The 19,811-nt window shown below is 48.7% G+C and overlaps 1 protein-coding gene across 4 annotated transcripts in view; it reads right to left on the reverse strand.

Moving 5' to 3' along the window:
- cop1 (COP1 E3 ubiquitin ligase) overlaps positions 1-19,811 on the reverse strand; it is a 173,041-nt gene that overhangs the window by 115,881 nt on the left and 37,349 nt on the right. For all 4 annotated transcript variants that reach the window (XM_068038008.1, XM_068038007.1, XM_068038006.1 and 1 more), the window contains exons 5-6: positions 11,229-11,293; positions 7,679-7,798 (exon numbers count right to left, since the gene is read on the reverse strand). In XM_068038008.1, coding sequence (XP_067894109.1) covers positions 7,679-7,798; positions 11,229-11,293 — 185 coding nt within the window. The remainder of the gene's footprint in view (positions 1-7,678; positions 7,799-11,228; positions 11,294-19,811) is intronic.

Consider the following 19,811-nt stretch of genomic DNA (forward strand, 5'->3'; position numbering starts at 1 on the left):
GGTTGTTGGTCGGCACAGACTCGGTGGGCCGAAGGGCCTGTTTCAGTGCTGTATCTCTAAATAAAACTGAATTGCAGAGGTGAAGAGAAAGTGATTGCTCTTGACATCAAGGCAGCATTTAACAGAGTGTGGCATTAAAGAGCCCTAGCACAACTGGAGTCAATGGAAATTGGGAGGAATACTCTCCACTGGTTGGAGTCATCCCTAGCACAAAGGAAGATGTTTGTGGTTGTTGGAGGTCAATCATCTCAGTCCCAGGATATCACGACAGGAGTTCCTCAGGGTAGTGTCCTAGACCCTACCATCTTCAGCTGCTTCATCAATGACCTTCCCTCCATCATATGATGGGTAAATTATTAGAATCAATTCTGAGGGACAGGATAAATTGTCACTTAGAAAGGCACGGATTAATCAGGGATAGTCAGCATGGATTGGTCCATGGGAACGTCATGCCTTACAAACTTTATTGAGTTTTTGAGGAAGTAACAAGAAGGATTGATGAGGGTAGTGCAGTGTATGTGGTCTACATGGATTTTAGTAAGGCATTTTTTTTAGATTAGAGATACAGCACTGAAACAGGCCCTTCAGCCCACCGAGTCTGTGCTGAACATCAAACACCCATTTATACTAATCCTACACTAATCCCATATTCCTACCAAATATCCCCACCTGTCCCTATATTTCCCTACCACCTACCTATACTAGTGACAATTTATAATGGCCAATTTACCTATTAACCTGCAAGTCTTTTGGCTTGACAAGGTCCCACATGGCAGACTGGTCAGTAAAATGAAAGCCCATGGGATACAGGGGAAGCTGGCAGGTTGGATCCAAAATTCCAGTGACAGGAAACGAAGGGTAGTGACTGATGGATGTTTTTGCAAATGGAAAGCTGTTTCCAGTGGCTTTCCACAAGGCTCAGTGTTGGGTCCCTTGCTGTTTGTGGTATATATTAATGGTTTGGGCTTAAATGTGGGAGGCATGATTGGGAAATTTGATGACACAAAAATTGGCCATGTAGTTGACAGTGAAGAGGATAGCCGTGGACTCCAGAATATCAACAGTTTGGTTGAATGGGCAGAAAAGTGGCAAATGGAATTCAATCCCGAGAAGTGTGAGGTAATCCATTTGGGGAGGGCAAACAAAGAAAGTTCTCCCTGTGTCTGCGTGGGTTTCCTCCGGTTTCCTCCCACATGCCAAAGACTTGCAGGTTGATAGGTAAATTGGCCATTAGCAATTGCCCCTAGTATAGGTAGGTGGTAGGGAAATATAGGGACAGGTGGGGATGTGGTAGGAATATGGAATTAGTGTAGGATTAGTACAAATGGGTGATTGATGGTCGGCACAGACTCGGTGGGCCGAAGGGCCTGTTTCAGTGCTGTATCTTGAAACTAAACTAAAGGGAATACACAATAAACGGGAGGATATTGAGAGGGGTAGAGGAAGTGAGAGATCTTGGAGTGCATGTCCACAGGTCCCTGAAGGTGGCAGGACAGGTAGACAGAGTGGTGAAGGCGGCATATGAATGCTTTCCTTTATTGGCTGAGGTAAAGAATACAAAAGTAGGGATGTGATGCTGGAACTATAAAAAATGCTTGTTAGCCCACAGCTGGAGTATTATGTACAGTTCTTTTTTATTTATTTATTTTTTTTATTTAGAGATACAGCACTGAAACAGGCCCTTCGGCCCACCGAGTCTGTGCCGACCAACAACCACCCATTTATACTAACCCTAAAGTAATCCCATATTCTCTACCACCTACCTACACTAGGGGCAATTTACAACGGCCAATTTACCTATCACCTGCAATACGGAGCACCCGGCGAAAATCCACGCAGACACAGGCAGAACTTGAAAACTCCGCACAGGCAGTACCCAGAATTGAACCCGGGTCCCTGGAGCTGTGAGGCTGCGGTGCTAACCACTGCGCCGCCCACATTACAGAAAGGAAATAATTGCTCTGGAGAGAGTACAGAGGAGATTTACAAGAATGTTGCCAGGGCTTGAAAGTTGCAGCTATGAGGAATGATTTGATCGGCTTGGGTTGTACAAAGTTACAAGGGGCCTAAATAGAGAAGACAGGAAGGACCTGCTTCCCTGGCAGAGAGGTCAATTACTAGGGGGCACAGATTAAAGGCCTGCTACCTGACTTGAACCCAACGGGACCCGGCAACGTGTCGGGTTCAGGTCGGGTCGCACTTCTGGATCCGACATTCGTGCTTGGGTCGGGTCAGGCTGGATCTGACACGCTCTACCACCACCTCAGGTACTTCACTGTAATGTTAATTTATTTTTGGACTTTAAAAGTGGTTTTGCTACAGTTATTCTAAGCTTGTGCAAGTGAGGCACAAAGTGAAAAACTGAAGGTAAGTTAACTGATAGTCGGGTCGGGTACGGCAAAAAATGGAAGGACTCGGGCCGGGTCAGGCTCGGGCTCGGATGGGGTTCTATCGGGCTCGGGTCGGGTTTTATTTGCAGACCCGAGCAGGCCTTTATCACAGTGTTAGGGTGATTGGTAGAAGAATGAAGGGACATGAGGAGAAATTTCTTCAGCCAGAGGGTGGTGGGTATCTGGAATTCACTGCCAGGAATGGTGATGGAGACAGAAACCCTCAATTCTTCGAAAAGGTACCTGGACATGCACCTGAAGTGCTGTAACCTGTGGACCAAGTGCTGGAAGGTGGGATAAGATTGGGCGCCTAGTTTTTTTCATCTGGCACGGACACAATGGGCTGAATGGCCTCATCTGTGCTGTTATTTTTCTATGTTCCTATCAGGTCAGAAGTGGGGATGTTCGCTGATGATTGCACAATATTCATTACCATTCGTGATGCCTCAGATACTGTCTGTGCCCGCATGCAAGACCTGGACAACATTCAGGCTTGAGCTGATAAATGGCAAGTAACATTCACACCACACGAGTGCCAGTCAATGACCATCTCCAACAAGGGAGTCAAACCATCTCCTCTCGACATTCAACTGCATTGCCATCGCTGAATTCCCCCACTATCAACATCCTGGGGGGGGTTACCATTGACCAGAAACGTAACTAGATCAGTCATATAAATACTGTGGCTACAAGAGCAGGTCAGAGGCTGGAAATTCTGGGGAGAGTAACTCACCTCCTGACTCCCCAAAGCCTGTCCACCATCTGCAAAGCACAAATCAGGAGTATGATGGAATACTCTCCATTTGCCTGGATGGGTTCAGCTCTAGCACCACTCATGAAGCTCGATGCCATTCAGAACAAATCAGCCTATTTGTTCAGCACCCTACCCAAAATCTTAAACTTTCGCTCCCTTCACCACGAGTGCATAGCAGCTACAGTATGTACCATCTACAAGATGCAATGCAGCAACGTGTCTCGAAAAAGGGAAGTAGACACATGGGAAATGTACAACCTGCAAGTTTCCTAAGTCACACAACATCCTGACATGGAACTATAATCGCTGTTCCTTCACTGTCGCTGGGTCAAAATCCTGGAACTCCCTCCTTAACAGCACTGTGGGTATACCTACATCACATGGACTGCAGCAGTTCAAGAAGGTGGCTCACCTTTGCGAAGGTAATGTGGGGTGGGCAATAAAGGCTGGCCAAGAACGAATGAAAAAATTTGAGACTGTGTTTTCTACATTACAAAATGGCTGTAAGTACTTTGGGATATACGGAGATGCCTATACAAATGCAAATCTTTTTACCTGCTTGAAGCAGAACAACCCTAGCTTCTCCAGTCTCCACATAATTACAGTGGACTACATTGGGAAAAAGCATACAACTCTGCTTCTGTCTCTAATCTGCTATTTTTGACATGAGCTGTGGAAAATATCGGGAAAAATATAGATCTAAATCTTCTTTCAAACTTGGCTTCAAATTCCTGGGCTTCTCTCGACATCAAGACGCTGCTTCTGCCCTGGACTACACTGGTTATACCGCAAGTCCCAACTTTTGTCTCTGAATTGCTGCTGTGCTGTGATGGTTAAAGTAACTTTGCCCAGTTTACTGCCCTTCCCCCACCAAAGCTGTGATTGAGACACCTCAATCTCCTGCTGAGCCTGTGACTGGCCACTGGTTGTTCTGGCTTTTCAGCTTCAGTCAGGCCCGAATAGCACCCATTTGGGCTGAAGAACAAACCTCTGCTGCTTTGGTACTTCATGAGGTCCTCCAACTTTGCCATCATCTTTTTACCTTGCAACTAACTGTACACTTCTTGAATCTTCATTGCTATGAAAATACCTGTATCAGTGCATCCGCCAATACTCTACTGTCAAACAGCTTCTGGACTTCACTCACTACAGCTGTCTTCAAACTCGGACAACAGCACCTTGATGCTCCATGCTGATTCCACCCTACCGAAGTCATCATTATTGAACCATGGGATGTCCAACTTTAACTCTGGACTCCTTCCCATTATCTCCATCTATTTCTTATTTCCCATTTACTATCAGATTTATACGTATCCTAATTTTTAACTAACTAGAGCTCTGAGAGTCCATTCACATGCGCATATTGGCTTCTGCTCCAGACCCGAGCCATCACTCTATCTCCACTTTTGCTCTTTAACTTCTTTTCTCTTTACCCCTCCTAGAGTCTCTATCATCATGCCTCCTTTCACTTCTCCACTCTCAGGTGCTCTGCCCTCCCAATTCCCTACCACAACCCTTCAGTACTCCTCGACCTTCCTTTTCTCTTGCTGCCGTCCCAGGCTTGACTCCATCCGAGATAAATCTACAGCTTCCCTCTGTGCCTCTCAGCAATCCTCCAAAGGGTTCCTCGAGACACTCAGCACTGCCTCCTTAAGAGCAGCAGCTCCAATTGCCCTATCCTATTCTCTTGCTGATCTACCCACTCAGAATGCCCACTGTGGCTAATCTTGCCAATCTTACTGTCCAACTCACTGCTGACCCTGTGGATTTTGCCAGCACATCAGCTCTCACCTGCCCTCTCCGCATCTCCCTCCACAATATCCATTCATTCAGAAGCTTATTGTGGAAGAATGCATTGACATCATGACCTTAACAGAAACCTGGCTGAGGAGCGATGACGCTTTTCCACTTAACGAAGCCTCCCCGCCTGGTGATATCTTGCACCACTTACCCGGTCAAGTCCGTCGCAGTGGTGGTGTGGCACTTAGATCACACCTTTGCCTGACCCTCAACTCCTCCGTCACTTTCTTCTCATTTGAGCATCTCAGTTTATTCCACCTCTTTCACCTCTCATTCTAAATCATTGTTCTCAACTGTCCTCCCAAATATGATACAAATATTCTCACTGAAATATCTTCGCTGCTTCTCTTCCTCAGCCTCTGCACTGAGCGACTGCTCATCCTCAGTGAATCCAACCTCCATTTCAACTCATCATGTTCTCTCTCCTCTGAGTTCACTGCCTTCTTATCTTCCCTAAATTTCTTCCTCCATGTAAAAACTCCCCAATGCACGGACACCCCCGCTAACTTTGCAACCTCACATGGTCTTGCTGCTCCCATCTTGTCAATTACAGAGAAGGCCATCTCTGATCACTTCCTTGTATCGCTCTCCACCCACTTCTCCCTTCCACACCCAACCTTACCTCCTTCTGTATCCTCCCCAGGAAACTGTTGTTCTGTCTTCTTAAACCCTTCCCCTACACCCTCACCAATACCAAGTTCAAGAACCTCATGGACTTTTGTCACTAAGATCGAGACCATCTGGTCAGCTGCCTCTGCTGTGTCCCTCCCTTTCACTAGCACACATGGTCAAACTTCCTCCAATGCTCCCACCCCCCTGCTCTAGCCCTGAACTGGCTTCTTTCTCTAGTTTCTCTCCTATCTCCCCTTATACCCTCTCTGAGCTCATCTTGCCCATAAGACCCACCTCCTGCTCCCTCGATCCTATTCCCAGTAAACTGCAGATCACCCAACATCCCCTCCTGGTCCCCATGTTAGTTGATATTGTAAATGGTTCTTTCTCTTCAGGTGCTGTCCCCCTCTCCTTTAAATCTGCTGTCATCACCCCTCTCCTCAAATAAACAACCTGTGAGCCCCACTATCCTTACAAACTACATCTCCAACCTCCCTTTCCTCTCCAAAGTCCTTGAATGGGTTGTTGCCTCCCAAATCCATTCCCATCTTTCCACGAGCTCCATGTTTGACTCCCTCCAATCAGGTTTCCACCCCTCCCACAGTACCAAAACAGCTCCCATCAGTCACAATCCTACGTGACTGTGACACAAGTTAATTTTTCCTCCTCATCCTTCTTAACCTATCTGTAGCCTTTGACACGGTTGATCACACCAACCTCCTCCAACACCTCTCCGCTGTCGTCCAGCTGGGTGGGACTGCTCTCACCTGGTTCATTCTTAATCATAGCCAGAGAATCACTTCCAATGATTTCTCTTCCTGCTCCCACAGTGTTACCTCTGGTGTCCCCCAAGGATCGATCCTTGGCCTCTCCTATTTCTCATTTACACAACGCCTCTTGGTGACATTATCTGAAAGCAGTGTTAGTTTTCCTATGTACGCTGACGACACCCAGTTCTACCTCACCACCACCTCTCTCGACTCCTCCACTGTTGCTAAATCAGATTGCTGGTCTGACATCCAGTACTGGGTGAGCAGAAATTTCCTCCAATTAAATACTGGGAAGACTGAAGCCATTGTCTTCGGATCCCGCTCCAATCTCTGTTCCTCAGCTACTGACTCCAACAGTGAGATTAAGCCAGTCTGTTTGAAACCTTGGTGTCACAATTGACCCTGAGATGAGCTTCTGACCTCATATTCATGCCATCACTAAGAGCAGCTATATCCAGCTCCAGAACGTAACCCAACATTGCCCTGTCTCAGTTCACCTACTGCTGAAACCATCATTCATGCCTTTGTTAGCTCTGAACTTGACTATTCAATACACGCCTGGCTGATCTCCCACATTCAACTCTCTGTAAACTTAAGGTCATCCAAAACTTTGCTGTCCGTGTCTTAACTCACACCAAGTCCAGTTCCCCTGTCACCCCTGTGCTCGCTGACCTACACCACCCCCAGTCAAACAACAATTTGATTTTAAAATTCTCATCATTGTTTTCAATTCCTTCCATGGCCTCACCTCTCCCTATCTCTGTAATCTCCTCCAGCCCCACAAGATATCTGCGCTCCTCTAATTCTGGCCTCTTGTGCATCCCTGATTTTAAACACTCCACCATTGATGGCCGCACCTGCAGCTGTCTTGGCCCAAGCTCTGGAATACTCTCCCTACACCTCTTTGCCTCTCTACATCACTGTCCTCCTTTAAAACACTCCTTAAAACCTATCTTTGACCAAGCTTTTGGTCATCTGCCCCAATATCTCCTTTTGTGGCTCGGTGTCATACTTTGTTTTATAATGCTCTTGTGAAGTGCCTTGGGACATTTTATTACATTAAAGGCACTATATAAATTAAAGTTGTTGTTGGTTGAGAATGAGATGCACAACATTATGAATAAAAGGTAAATTATAGGTAACTAGGTTAAGCTAAAGGAAGACAGACGCCAGACCTCCAAAGGACGGACATTGAAAAATTATACTTTAAGGTGTTGTGTGTGAATGTGTACTGGGAACGGACTGTGGGGTGAAACGCTTTTGCACCTGGACTAGCTAAACTTTGTCCCAGTTTCATCACCACCCATCTTTCCCACTGACACCTGGCCTGCTCTCTCTCCCAGAGTACTCACCGCTTCCAGCTGTTGTTTCTTCTGTATTATAAGCTCCAGCATGAGGTTTACATTAGCAAGATCCAGACTGTCCTGATCTGTGATTAACACATCTTGTATCGCCTGCCATCGGTGGCCATTCTAGAACGGAAAGCAGCAACTTAAAATTCATCAGGATTCAATATCAAATCCGCAGACAGGATTCCTATTCCGTGACAGCAAAGTGCAGAACCCTCAAACAAAACTCCTTCCATCAGGCGACAGAGACACCAGGCCCTGTTCCCACAATGCGCACCACACCTCATAGCACAAGCCATCATCCCACCCCCATGACCAAAACACAACGTGCAGCATTGGCACACAGTCCCACCACTCACCTCCCCTACAGAAGCCCAAGCCTGCAGCATGTGCTACAGTCACCCTCACCCTGCCGAGTCACCGCAGCTTTGCTCAACTACCCTGCCACATGCCCCAGTCAGCCAGACATGCCAACTCTCCAAGCCACCCCGTGACCCCCAGTACGCCACAGCCACCCCACCGCGACCTCCTGTGCAACAGTCATGCCAATGCTCCGCAGCCACTCCACCACGATCCCCAGCGTGCCACAGCCACCCCGCCACAACTGGTGATGTTTAGTGAGGGGCGAACGGGGCACTGGTGTAGATTACAGTGAGGGGCGAACGGGGCACTGGTGCAGACTACAGTGAGGGGCGAACGGGGCACTGGTGCAGACTACAGTGAGGGGCGAACGGGGCACTGGTGCAGACTACAGTGAGGGGCGAACGGGGCACTGGTGCAGACTACAGTGAGGGGCGAACGGGGCACTGGTGCAGACTACAGTGAGGGGCGAACGGGGCACTGGTGCAGACTACAGTGAGGGGCGAACGGGGCACTGGTGCAGACTACAGTGAGGGGCGAACGGGGCACTGGTGCAGACTACAGTGAGGGGCGAACGGGGCACTGGTGCAGACTACAGTGAGGGGCGAACGGGGCACTGGTGCAGACTACAGTGAGGGGCGAACGGGGCACTGGTGCAGACTACAGTGAGGGGCGAACGGGGCACTGGTGCAGACTACAGTGAGGGGCGAACGGGGCACTGGTGCAGACTACAGTGAGGGGCGAACGGGGCACTGGTGCAGACTACAGTGAGGGGCGAACGGGGCACTGGTGCAGACTACAGTGAGGGGCGAACGGGGCACTGGTGCAGACTACAGTGAGGGGCGAACGGGGCACTGGTGCAGACTACAGTGAGGGGCGAACGGGGCACTGGTGCAGACTACAGTGAGGGGCGAACGGGGCACTGGTGCAGACTACAGTGAGGGGCGAACGGGGCACTGGTGCAGACTACAGTGAGGGGCGAACGGGGCACTGGTGCAGACTACAGTGAGGGGCGAACGGGGCACTGGTGCAGACTACAGTGAGGGGCGAACGGGGCACTGGTGCAGACTACAGTGAGGGGCGAACGGGGCACTGGTGCAGACTACAGTGAGGGGCGAACGGGGCACTGGTGCAGACTACAGTGAGGGGCGAACGGGGCACTGGTGCAGACTACAGTGAGGGGCGAACGGGGCACTGGTGCAGACTACAGTGAGGGGCGAACGGGGCACTGGTGTAGATTACAGTGAGGGCGAATGGGGTAGATTAAGAATGGTACGCTGGTGTAGATTAGTGAGGACGAATGCAGTAATATATTAGCACGGAACGAGGATTTGTTAACGGACAGGAAGCAGAGAGTAGAAATAAATGGGGCATTTTCAAATTGGCAGGCTATGACTAGAGAAATGCTGCAAGGATCAGTGCTAGGGCCTCATTTATTTATAATCTTTATTTATGACTTAGATGAGATCGAGAGTAATGTATCTAATTAGACTGACGATACAAAGCTAGGTGGGAATGTAAGCTGTGAGGACAGGTTAAATGAGTGGACAACAAGGTGGCAGATGGACTATAATATGGGCAAGTGAGGTTATTCACTTTGGGGGTAGTAAGAATAGAAAAGCAGAATTATTTTTTAAAAGGTGAGAAACCTGTAAATGTTGATGTTCAGAGGGACATGGGTATGCTCACACAAGGAACAGAAAGTTAGCATGCAGGTACAGCAAGCAATTAGGAAGGCAAATGGCATGTTGGGCTTTATTACTAGGGGATTGGAGTACAAAAATAAAGTAGTCTTGCGACATTTGTACACAGCTTTGGTGATCTGGAATACCGTGTGCAGTTTTGGTCTCCATATTTAAGGAAGGGTATACTTGCGTTGGAGGCAGTGCAGCGAAGGTTCACTAGATTGGTCCCTGGGTTGAGAGGGTTGCCCTATGATGAGAAGCTGAGTAAACTGGGTCTATACTCTCGAGTTTAGAATGACGAGAGATGATCTCATTGAAACATACAATATTCTGAAGGGATTGATAGCGTAGGCACAGAAATTGTTACCCCTGCCTGCGGGATCTAAAACACGGGGGCACAGTCTCAGGATAAGGACTGATCATTCAGGACTGAGATGAAGAGAAATCACTCCACTCCAAGGGTTGTGAATCTGTGGAATTCCCTACCACAGACGGTTGTGAATGCTCCATTGTTGAAAATATTTAAGGCTGGGATAGATAGATGTTTGATGTCTCAGGGAATCGAGAGATATGAGGAGCGGGAAGGAAAGTGGAGTTGAGGCTGATGATCAACCATGATCGTATTGAATGGTGGAGCAGGCTCGATGGGCCGTATGATCTACTCCTGTTCCTATTATTAGGATCTTTCTCTCATCAGTGAATAAGGTCAAATCAGGGAATAAAGGTTAAAAGTAAATTATATCAGAATGCTCAAAGTGTTTGTGACAAAATAGATGAATAGACATGAATGGTTTAGGTCCAAATGCTATACAGAGATAGTTAAAAGGTGACCATGATTGGGAAATAAATATTCCAAGGTTTCAAAAAGACAGACAGAATAGAAAAGGAGGAGTAGCCCTGATAGTAAAGGATGACATAAGGACATTAGTGAGAAAGAATCTTGGCTCCCAAGTTTGGCAAACAGAATCAATATGGGTGGAAATAAGGAACAAGAGTAAGAAAACACTGGTGGAAGTAGTTTACAGTCTCCTTAACAGTAAAGAACAAAGAACAGTACAGCACAGGAACAGGCCATTCGGCCCTCCAAGCCTGCGTCGATCTTGATGCCTGTCTAAACTAAAACCTTCTGTACTTCCGGGGACCGTATCCCACTATTCCCATTATACCATTGGACAGACTATTCATCAACAAGTAAGGAGCTTGTAACAAAGGTAATGCAATAATCGTGTAGGACTTTAATCTTATATCATCAACACCTTCGAGCTCTCTCACTACCACCAAGGACAAAAGCAGCAAAGTCAGAGGAATGCAATACCTGCAGGCCTGTATGCATCTTCCTGTATTGTGGTGCAGTCCTCCCCATTATCTATACCCTTCAATTTAGTATTCCCTTCATTATCTGAAAATTGACACCATACCTCCAATTCCCGAGTCCAAATAATTTCTCTATCGCGCCAAGTACAGACATCACAGCTCAGGCACTTTATGTAACGCCCATTGGTACTTACTGGGTGTTCGAGTTTTAATCGCTTTTCTTCAGATCTTTGCTTCTGTTTCAGGATTAGTTCGTTAACTACATGAAAACAGGAAATAATTACCAAAGTTGCAACCAAAATTTTTAATCAACAAATTTTAATCAAAATTTTAATCAAAATTTTTAATCACAGTAGCGCAGTGGTTAGCACCACAGCCTCACAGCTCCAGTGACCCGGGTTCAATTCCGGGTACTGCCTGTATGGAGTTTGCAAGTTCTCCCTGTGTCTGCGTGGGTTTCCTCCGGGTGCTCCGGTTTCCTCCCACATGCCAAAGACTTGCAGGTTGATAGGTAAATTGGACATTAGCAATTGCCCCTAGTATAGGTAGGTGGTAGGGAAATATAGGGACAGGTGGGGATGAGGTAGGAATATGGAATTAGTGTAGGATTAGTATAAATGGGTGGTTGATGGTCGGCACAGACTCGGTGGGCCGAAGGGCCTGTTTCAGTGTTGTATCTCTAAACTAAACTAAACCTTGTTCTGAGTTCACCGTACAATATACATTGGAGAACAGGCTTTGCCCCTTATAACACGCGTTGAATAGCACACCAAAACACCTCTACGGCGACTATGTGGGCAAGGCTACAGAGTACCCTCTGCACTGTCCCATCAAACACTCCCAGGACAGGTACAGCACGGGGTTAGATACAGAGTAAAGCACCCTCTACACTGTTCCATCAAACACACCCATGACAGGTACAGCACTGCAACTAGAGGGGAGAGAGTGGAGTAACTGGAGAGGAGACAGCAGAGTGGAGAGAGCTGCATTTACAACTTTAACTATGGTACTGTTGCACTTTTTCAAGGAGTAAGAAGACCTGCAAGTCATTTTGGAGGTGGGTGTTGGAGCACCAGAGAACTGTTTTTTGCTTGGACTGTTGGGGGAGAGAGGAGGTGCCGGAAGATCCAGGGGTGGGGCTGCCAAATTCAATAGGGAGCCCCTGTATTTGCTCGTGTTCACCTTCCATCCTGCACAAAAGGGGCTCCCTCCCCACCCCCAACTGTGTGCTTAAGACGGCTCGAGCCGCCCATCTGAAGAAAATCTTTATACAACAGCAGGAAAGGGAGAGAACCGGGCAGCTCTAGCCGACCCGGGCGAAAAACCCTCTCCTAACTGAAAGGTTGAGCTGTAGACTTGCAAGGTGCTCCAATTGAACAGTAACATCCTCGCAGCTCTTCTCTCCCTTCCACCACTCTCCTTGTTGCCTCGTCACCGTTTGCGCTGATAACATCGAAGCATGGGGTCAAGAGCTACGTCCACCCCAATGTGTCAATAGAGGCATGCGTGAAGGCAATGGCTGAGGTTGGCGTCCCTTCGGCCATTGTTGCTGACTCAAAAATGTACGGGAAGGCAATGTTTTTCCTGAAGACCGAGCGGGCGGTGTCCCTTGCCCTGAGCAAGGGGCTCGCCGTGGGCGGGTCCTTTCTGCCAGTGGACTCCCTGGAGGCCACTGCGTAACGGGTCATTCTATCAAATATCCCGCCCTTCATTCCTGGCGAGCTCCTCCTTCCCCACCTGCACCATCTGGGGGAGGTAAAGATGGGGCTCACCCCAGTCCCGCTCAGACTTCGGGAGAACAGCCTCCGGCATGTGTACGCCTTCTGCCGCCAATTATTTATGCAGCTGGCGTGGGAGGTGGTCACAGAAGGCAACTTCAATGTGGAGCTCCAGGGGATGGCCTACCGAGTCTTCTGGACCTCGGACGGGGCGCGGTGCCATGTCTGCAAGGGGGTGGGACATGTTCGTAAGAACTGCCCCAACCTCCCGGCCGCCAACTCCACCTCGGCAGCCCAGGATGGCGTCGCTGCACCTCCTCCCACTCTCCCTACATCTCCACCAGACACCAGTCAGTCAGTGCCGGAGGCTTTGGTTTTCACAGCCTCCGGTGGGGAGCAGGAGTTACCCGTCCAAGTGGAAGGAAGACGCAGAGGAAAAATAATCAAGAGGCGCATCCCCTGAATACCGTGGCACAACCTGAGCCTGAACTCTGCCCAAGGCCCGCTCCCAGGGATTCCACCTGCTCCAGGGCTGGGCTCAGGTCCAGAGAAACTAAAAAAAGAGGGTGTGGAGGTGGAGGTCTCTGAGCCTCCGCGCACAACTGGGAAAAAGAGGAGAAGGCACCGTCCACGGAGCTAACACAGGGCCCTGAGGTGCAGGACCCATCTGTTGAAGGGGAGCTGTCTCCTGGTTCAGGTCCCCATGTTTCCCCTACCACCACCATCATCAAGGCTGCAAAGTCTGGGCAGGAGCTCCCTACCCCTCAAGATCCAGGGGAGGGGGAGGCCCCTGTACATGAGGCCCCTCCTGAAGGACGAAAGTGGAGCCATGCTTGTAGTAGGGGAGCCTGGGGACGCTTCCCATTCTTCCACTGCCACTGGGTCAGGTGCCCTGAGTGGAGGGGAGGACGAGGCCCCAAAGGGTCGGCCCTCCCAGCCAAAATCCACCACCAACCAGGAGACACCCAACCCGGTTACAATTGAAAAATCTGCCCCAACTGCTGGGTCTGTGGGTGCTGGTGGGACAGGAGATGGCCTCCTCTCTCCGCCTCTGGTCCCGGCACTAGCTAGATTTCCGGAGTCGGGAACTTCCATCTCTCCTGGACCACTCATTGGCCTGGGGACGGAGGGGGAGGGGGGTCCTGAACCGCTGATATCCACAGGCTCCAGTTCCATCCTAGAAACCAGACAGGATTCTTCCATTACCGATCCTGGGGTTGGGATCGTGACGGAGGCGGGACCAGCTGGCGTGGATGGATGTCCACCCCACAGTGTGTGGTGGGTGTGTCGGCGGCTGGTGGTGCCGACCCGGAGGAGGATGGGGATTCGGTGTGGAGCACGGAGGACGACCTTGATTCCATTGCCAGTGAGGTGGAGTCCCTCGTGCCTCCTACCAAGTCTCCGTTCATCCCCACAGCGGAACTCTGGGATTTCCTCGCGGCATGCAGGGGTTACCGCAATAAAGTTCAGCTGTGGGTGACGAGAAGGCTCGGGAGCGCAGAGCACTCCCGGCCGAGCTGACCCCCGGCCCAGGACCCGAAACTCTCCTCGGGAGCCCGTCCCGCACAAACCGAGCCGCCTCTCGGAAATGCTCTCTGTGCCATTCCAACTGGTGCGGAGGGGTTTACTGTACGTGCTGCTCGGCAACACTCTCCACTTCCTTGCCCTCATCAGCCGCCGGGCACGCCCTGGTGGTCCGTGTTGCCAACTGGCAGCAAAGGGAAACCCCGATGGAGGTCTCTACGCTGGGGTCCTCCCCCTTTACATCGGGGACCTGGGGTGGAGGGTGTTGCACAGGGCAGTCCCGTGCGATAGACTTTTAAGTAGGTTCACAGACCCCCAGGCCACCTGCAATTTCTGCGGCCTGGACGAGTCCGTGTTCCATGTATATATGGAGTGTGCGAGGTTGCAGCCCCAGTTTGAGTATTTGAAGAGGGTGCTCCTCATTCTGCTGCACTTCAGTCCCACGCTCCTGATCTTTGGGCACCCGGTGTGGGAGGGCGTGGGCCAGGAGAAGGATCTCTTCGTCGGCCTGCTCCTGGACCTGGCTAAGGTGGCAATTCACAGGTCCAGGCTGCGGGCCGTCGGGGGGTCCGTCCTCCGATTACCTGCCCCTCTTCCACGGTTACGTTCGCGCCCGGGTGTCCCTGGAGGAGCATGCGGTGTCCGCCGGTACGCTTGAGGCCTTCCGCGACCAGTGGGCACCGCAGGGGCTCGAGTGCATCGTCGATAGAGACAGAGTAAAGCTCCCTCTATGCTGTCCCATCAAACACTCCCAGCGCAGGTACAGCATGGGGTTAGTTAGAGTAAAGCTCCCGCTACACTATTCCCATCAAACACTCACAGGGCACGTATAGCACAGGTTACATACTGAGTGAAGCTCCCTGTACACTACCAGCAAATGCTCCCACATCAGGTACAGCACTGTTGAAATTCTACCTCCATACTGTGCCAAACATTTGTTGGGCAAGTACAGCATGGATTAGATTAGTTTACTCTCCACACTCCCAGGGCACATACAGCCTGGATTAGATAGAGTAAACCTCCCCCTACACTATCCCATTAAAGACTCCCAGGGCAAATATACCATGGGTTAGACATAAAGTCAAGCTCCCTCTACACTGCCCCAAACACACCCAGGGTAGATAGAGCATGAATTAGATAAACAGTAGTGTCTAAAAACCGTAACAGGTACAGCATGTACTCCAACCCAAGCTAAAGCACAGAGCTTAACCACAGATCGGAATTTTAACAGTGCATAGTCAGAGTGAGAAGTTTAGAATTTGATGAGTAGGAATTCGGTGCAAAGGGGGGGGGGGGGAAAGGAGATGCTACTTTTTGCCTTTAAGACTTGCAGAGGTTTGTTTAAGTTTGTTGAAACAGTGCTCGAGAGCCGGTAGCAGAGCGCCTCTCGGGAAGCAGAGCAGCAGACAAAATACAGGGAAAAACTGAAAAAGTGGCATCCTAGTGAGCACAGTGTGTGGAGCAGAGAAGTTACAAGGAAATATTCAGTTTGTTGGTTAGAGTTTTAGTGGTGAGCACGTGTGTTTTACCTAAATAGTTATATAGCCTTAAAGATAAATAAATTTAATCTGTATGTAACCGAGAACAAGATGTGGCAGTGCAGGTTGTGTGTCTGGACTGCAGTATGTGGGAGTTTGTGGAGAGTGAGACTGTCCTGAGCAAACATATCTGCAGATGTCTCAGTCTCAAATCTCTCCAGCTCACTGGACTGGGTGAGTTGGAGACAAAGGAAGGGGAGCAGTATCTGGACAGTTTGCTCCAGATCTCAGTCACACCTCGTAGAAGGGCACAGGATCAGAAAAGAGTTGCTGTGACTGACAGCATGCAGAGTAAGGAGAACCCAGCTGAGATAGAGAATGAAGATCTGCAGAAACTGATTGCTACCTGTCACAAGAAGGATAAAGACCATCAGAAAGACGGACCGAATGCAGACAACAGGACATTGGAGCAGAAAGCTGTCAGAATGAGGGGACGGGGCTATAGAGGAGTTGTCTACCTGGTGCGAAGGTGTGGTCATCTTGAACTAGCTTAAATGGAGAGGGAGGAGGAGGGGGAGAATCCAGTTGCCGTGGACCACATTGGCAGATAAATTGAGGGCGTTGATTAACACATGGGAATATGATATTGTTGCTATCACAGAGACATGGTTGAGGGAAGGGAATGACTGGCAATTCAATATTCCAGGGTATAGACAAGGGAGGGGGTAAAAGAGGAGGTGGCATTGCACTGTTGATCAAGGAGTCAATTACTGCAGTAAGGAGGGATGAAATCTTAGAAGGTTCCTCAAATGAGGCCATAAGGGTAGAACTTAAAAACAAAAAGGGGGCAATCAGTTGGCTGGGAGTGTACTACAGGCTGCCAAACAGTCAGGGAGAGATAGAGGAGCAGATATGTAGGAAAACCTCAGAGAGGTGTAAAAATAATCGGGTAATAATAGTCAGGGATTTCAACTTCCCCAGTATCAACTGGGATAGTCTTAGTGCAAAAGGCTTAAAGGAGGTGGAATTCTTAAAGTGCATACAGGAGAGATTTTTGAGCCAGTACGTAGAAAGTCTTACAAGAGAAGGGGCGGTACTGGACCTAATCCAAGGGAGTGAAGCCGGACTAGTGGTACAAGTGTCAGTGGGGGAGCATTTCGGGGATAGTGACCATAACTCTAAGATTTAAGGTAGTTATGGAAAAGGATAAAGAGGGACCGGAAATGAAGGTACTGAATTGGGGGGGGGAAGGCCGATTTCAATATGATAAAACAAGATCTGGCCAAAGTGGACTGGGAGCAACTACTTGTAAGAAAGTCTACATCAGACCAGTGGGAGTCACCCATAAAGGTGAAGTATAGGACCAACAAGTCCAGGGAACCCTGGATGTCAAGTCAGATACAGGATTGGATCAGGAAAAAAAGGAGGCTTATGGCAGATTCAGAGTGCTGAAAACAGCAAAGGCACTAGAGGAGTATAGAAAGTGTGGTGGGGTACTTAAAAAAGTAATTAGGAGAGCAAAGAGGGGACTTAAAAAAACATTGGCGGGCAAGTTAAAGGAAAATCCCAAAGTACTTTATAAGTATATTAAGGGCATGAGGATAACCAGGGAAAGAGTAGGGCCCATTAGGGACCAAAGTAACAATGTGCGTGTGGAGCTGGAAGATGTAGCTGAGGTTTGAAATGATTACTTTTCATTTGCGTTCACTATGGAGAAGGACAATGTAGGTGTAGAGATCAGGGAGGGGGGTTGTGATATATTTGATCATATTAGCATTGAAAGGGAAGCTGTTTTAGCGAGCTTAAAAGTGGATAAATCCCCAGGCCCAGATGAGATGCATCCCAGGCTGTTATGTGTGGCAAGGGAGGAGAATGCAGGGCTCTGACACAAATTTTCAAATCCTCTCTGGCCACAGGAGAGATGCCAGAGGATTGGAAGACAGCGAATGTGGTACCATTATTCAAGAAGGGTAGCAGGAATAAACCAGGTAATTACAGGCCAGTGAGTCTAACTTCAGTGGTTGGGAAACTATTGGAAAAAATTCTGAGGGACAGGATTAATCTCCACTTGGAGAGGCAGGGATTAATCAGGGATAGTCAGCATGGCTTTGACAGGGGGAGATCGTGTCTAACAAACTTGATTGAATTTTTCGAGACAGTGACTAGATGTGTAGATGAGGGTAAAGCAGTTGATGTCGTCTACATGGATTTCAGTAAGGCTTTTGATAAGGTCTGGCATGGGAGATTGGTTAAGAAGGTAAGAGCCCATGGGATCCAGGGCAATTTGGCAAATTGGATCCAAAATTGGCTTCGTGGCAGGAGGCAGAGGGTGATGGTCGAGGGTTGTTTTTGCGATTGGAAGCCTGTGACCAGTGGTATACCACAGGGATTGGTGCTGGGACCCTGACTGTTTGTAGTGTACATTAATGATTTAGATGTGAATATAGGAGGTATGATCAGTAAGTTCACAGATGACTCGAAAATTGGTGGTGTCGTAAATAGTGAGGAGGAAAGCCTTAGCTTACAGGATGATATAGATGGGCTGGTAAGATGGGCAGAGCAGTGGAAAATGGAATTTAATCCTGAGAAGTGTGAGGTGATGCATTTTGGGAGGACTAACAAGCCAAGGGAATATACAATGGATGGTAGGACTCTCGGAAGTACACAGGATCAGAGGGACCTTGCTGTACTTGTCCATAGATCACTGAAGGCACAGGTAGATAAGGTGGTTAGGAAAGCATAGGGGGATACTTGCTTTTATTAGCCGAGGCATAGAATATAAGAGCAGGGAGGTTATAATGGAGCTGTATAAAACGCTAGTTAGGCCACAGATGGAGTACTGTGTACAGTTCTGGTCACCACACTATGGAAGGATGTGATTATACTGGAGAGGGTGCAGAGGAGATTTTCCAGGATGTTGCCTGGGCTGGAGCATTTCAGCTATGAAGAGAGACTGAAAAGGCAAGGTTTGTTTTCCTTAGAGCAAAGATGGTTGAGGGGGGACATGATTGAGGTATACAAAATTATGAGGGGCATTGATAGGTTAGAGAGGAAAAAACGTATTCCCTTAGCAGAGGTGTCAATAACCGGGGGCATAGATTTAAGGTAATGGGCAGGAGGTTTAGAGGGGATTTGGGGAAAAAGAAATTTCACCCAGAGGGTGGTTGGAATCTGGAACGCACTGCCTGAAGGGGTGGAGGAGGCAGGAACTCTCAACATTTAGGAAGTATTTAGATGAGCACCTGAAATGCGATTGCATACAAGGCTACGGGCCAAGTGCTGGAAAATGGGATTAGAATAGATAGGTGCTTGATGGCTGCCATGGACACGATGGGCCGAAGGGCATGTTTCTATGCTGTATAACTCTAACTCAGAGTAGGAAAGAGGTAAAAACAGAAAATGCTGGAAATACTCAGGTCAGGCAGTATCTGTGGAGAGAGAAATGGAGTTAACGTTTCAGGTCAGTGACCTTTCATCAGAACTGGGAAAAGGATTCTGAAGACTCATATCCGACTCAAAACATTAACTTGGAACGTCAATGTCAAAACCTTAAATCTGTGTCTCCCAGTTCTTCTACCATCAGCTAATGGAAACATCTCTGTCAACTTTATTTAAACTTGTCAATCTTGCGCATTTATATCAAATCTCCCCATAATCTCCTTCGCTCCAAGGAGAACAACCCCAGCTGCTCCAACCTAATTTGTACTTAAAAGTCCCCATTCCTGGAACCATTCTGGTAAATCTCCTCTGCACCCTCTCCAGGATCCTCACATCCTTCATAAAGTGTGGTGACCAGAACTGGATGCAATACTCTAGTTGGGGCCTAACCAGAGTTTTATAAAGGTCCAGCATAACCTCCCTGCTTTTGTACTCAATGCCTCTATCTATAAAGCCCAAGATCCCATATGCTTTACTAACTACCCTCAATATGCCCTGTCACCTTCAAAGATCGATGCACATGAACCCTCAGGTCTCTCTGTCCCTGCACACTTTTTAGAACTTTGCCATTAAGTCTATTGCCTCTCCCTATTCCTTCAGCCAAAATGCATCACCTCAC

Source organism: Heterodontus francisci, chromosome 8, assembly GCF_036365525.1.
Source record: "Heterodontus francisci isolate sHetFra1 chromosome 8, sHetFra1.hap1, whole genome shotgun sequence".
NCBI lineage: Eukaryota > Metazoa > Chordata > Chondrichthyes > Heterodontiformes > Heterodontidae > Heterodontus > Heterodontus francisci.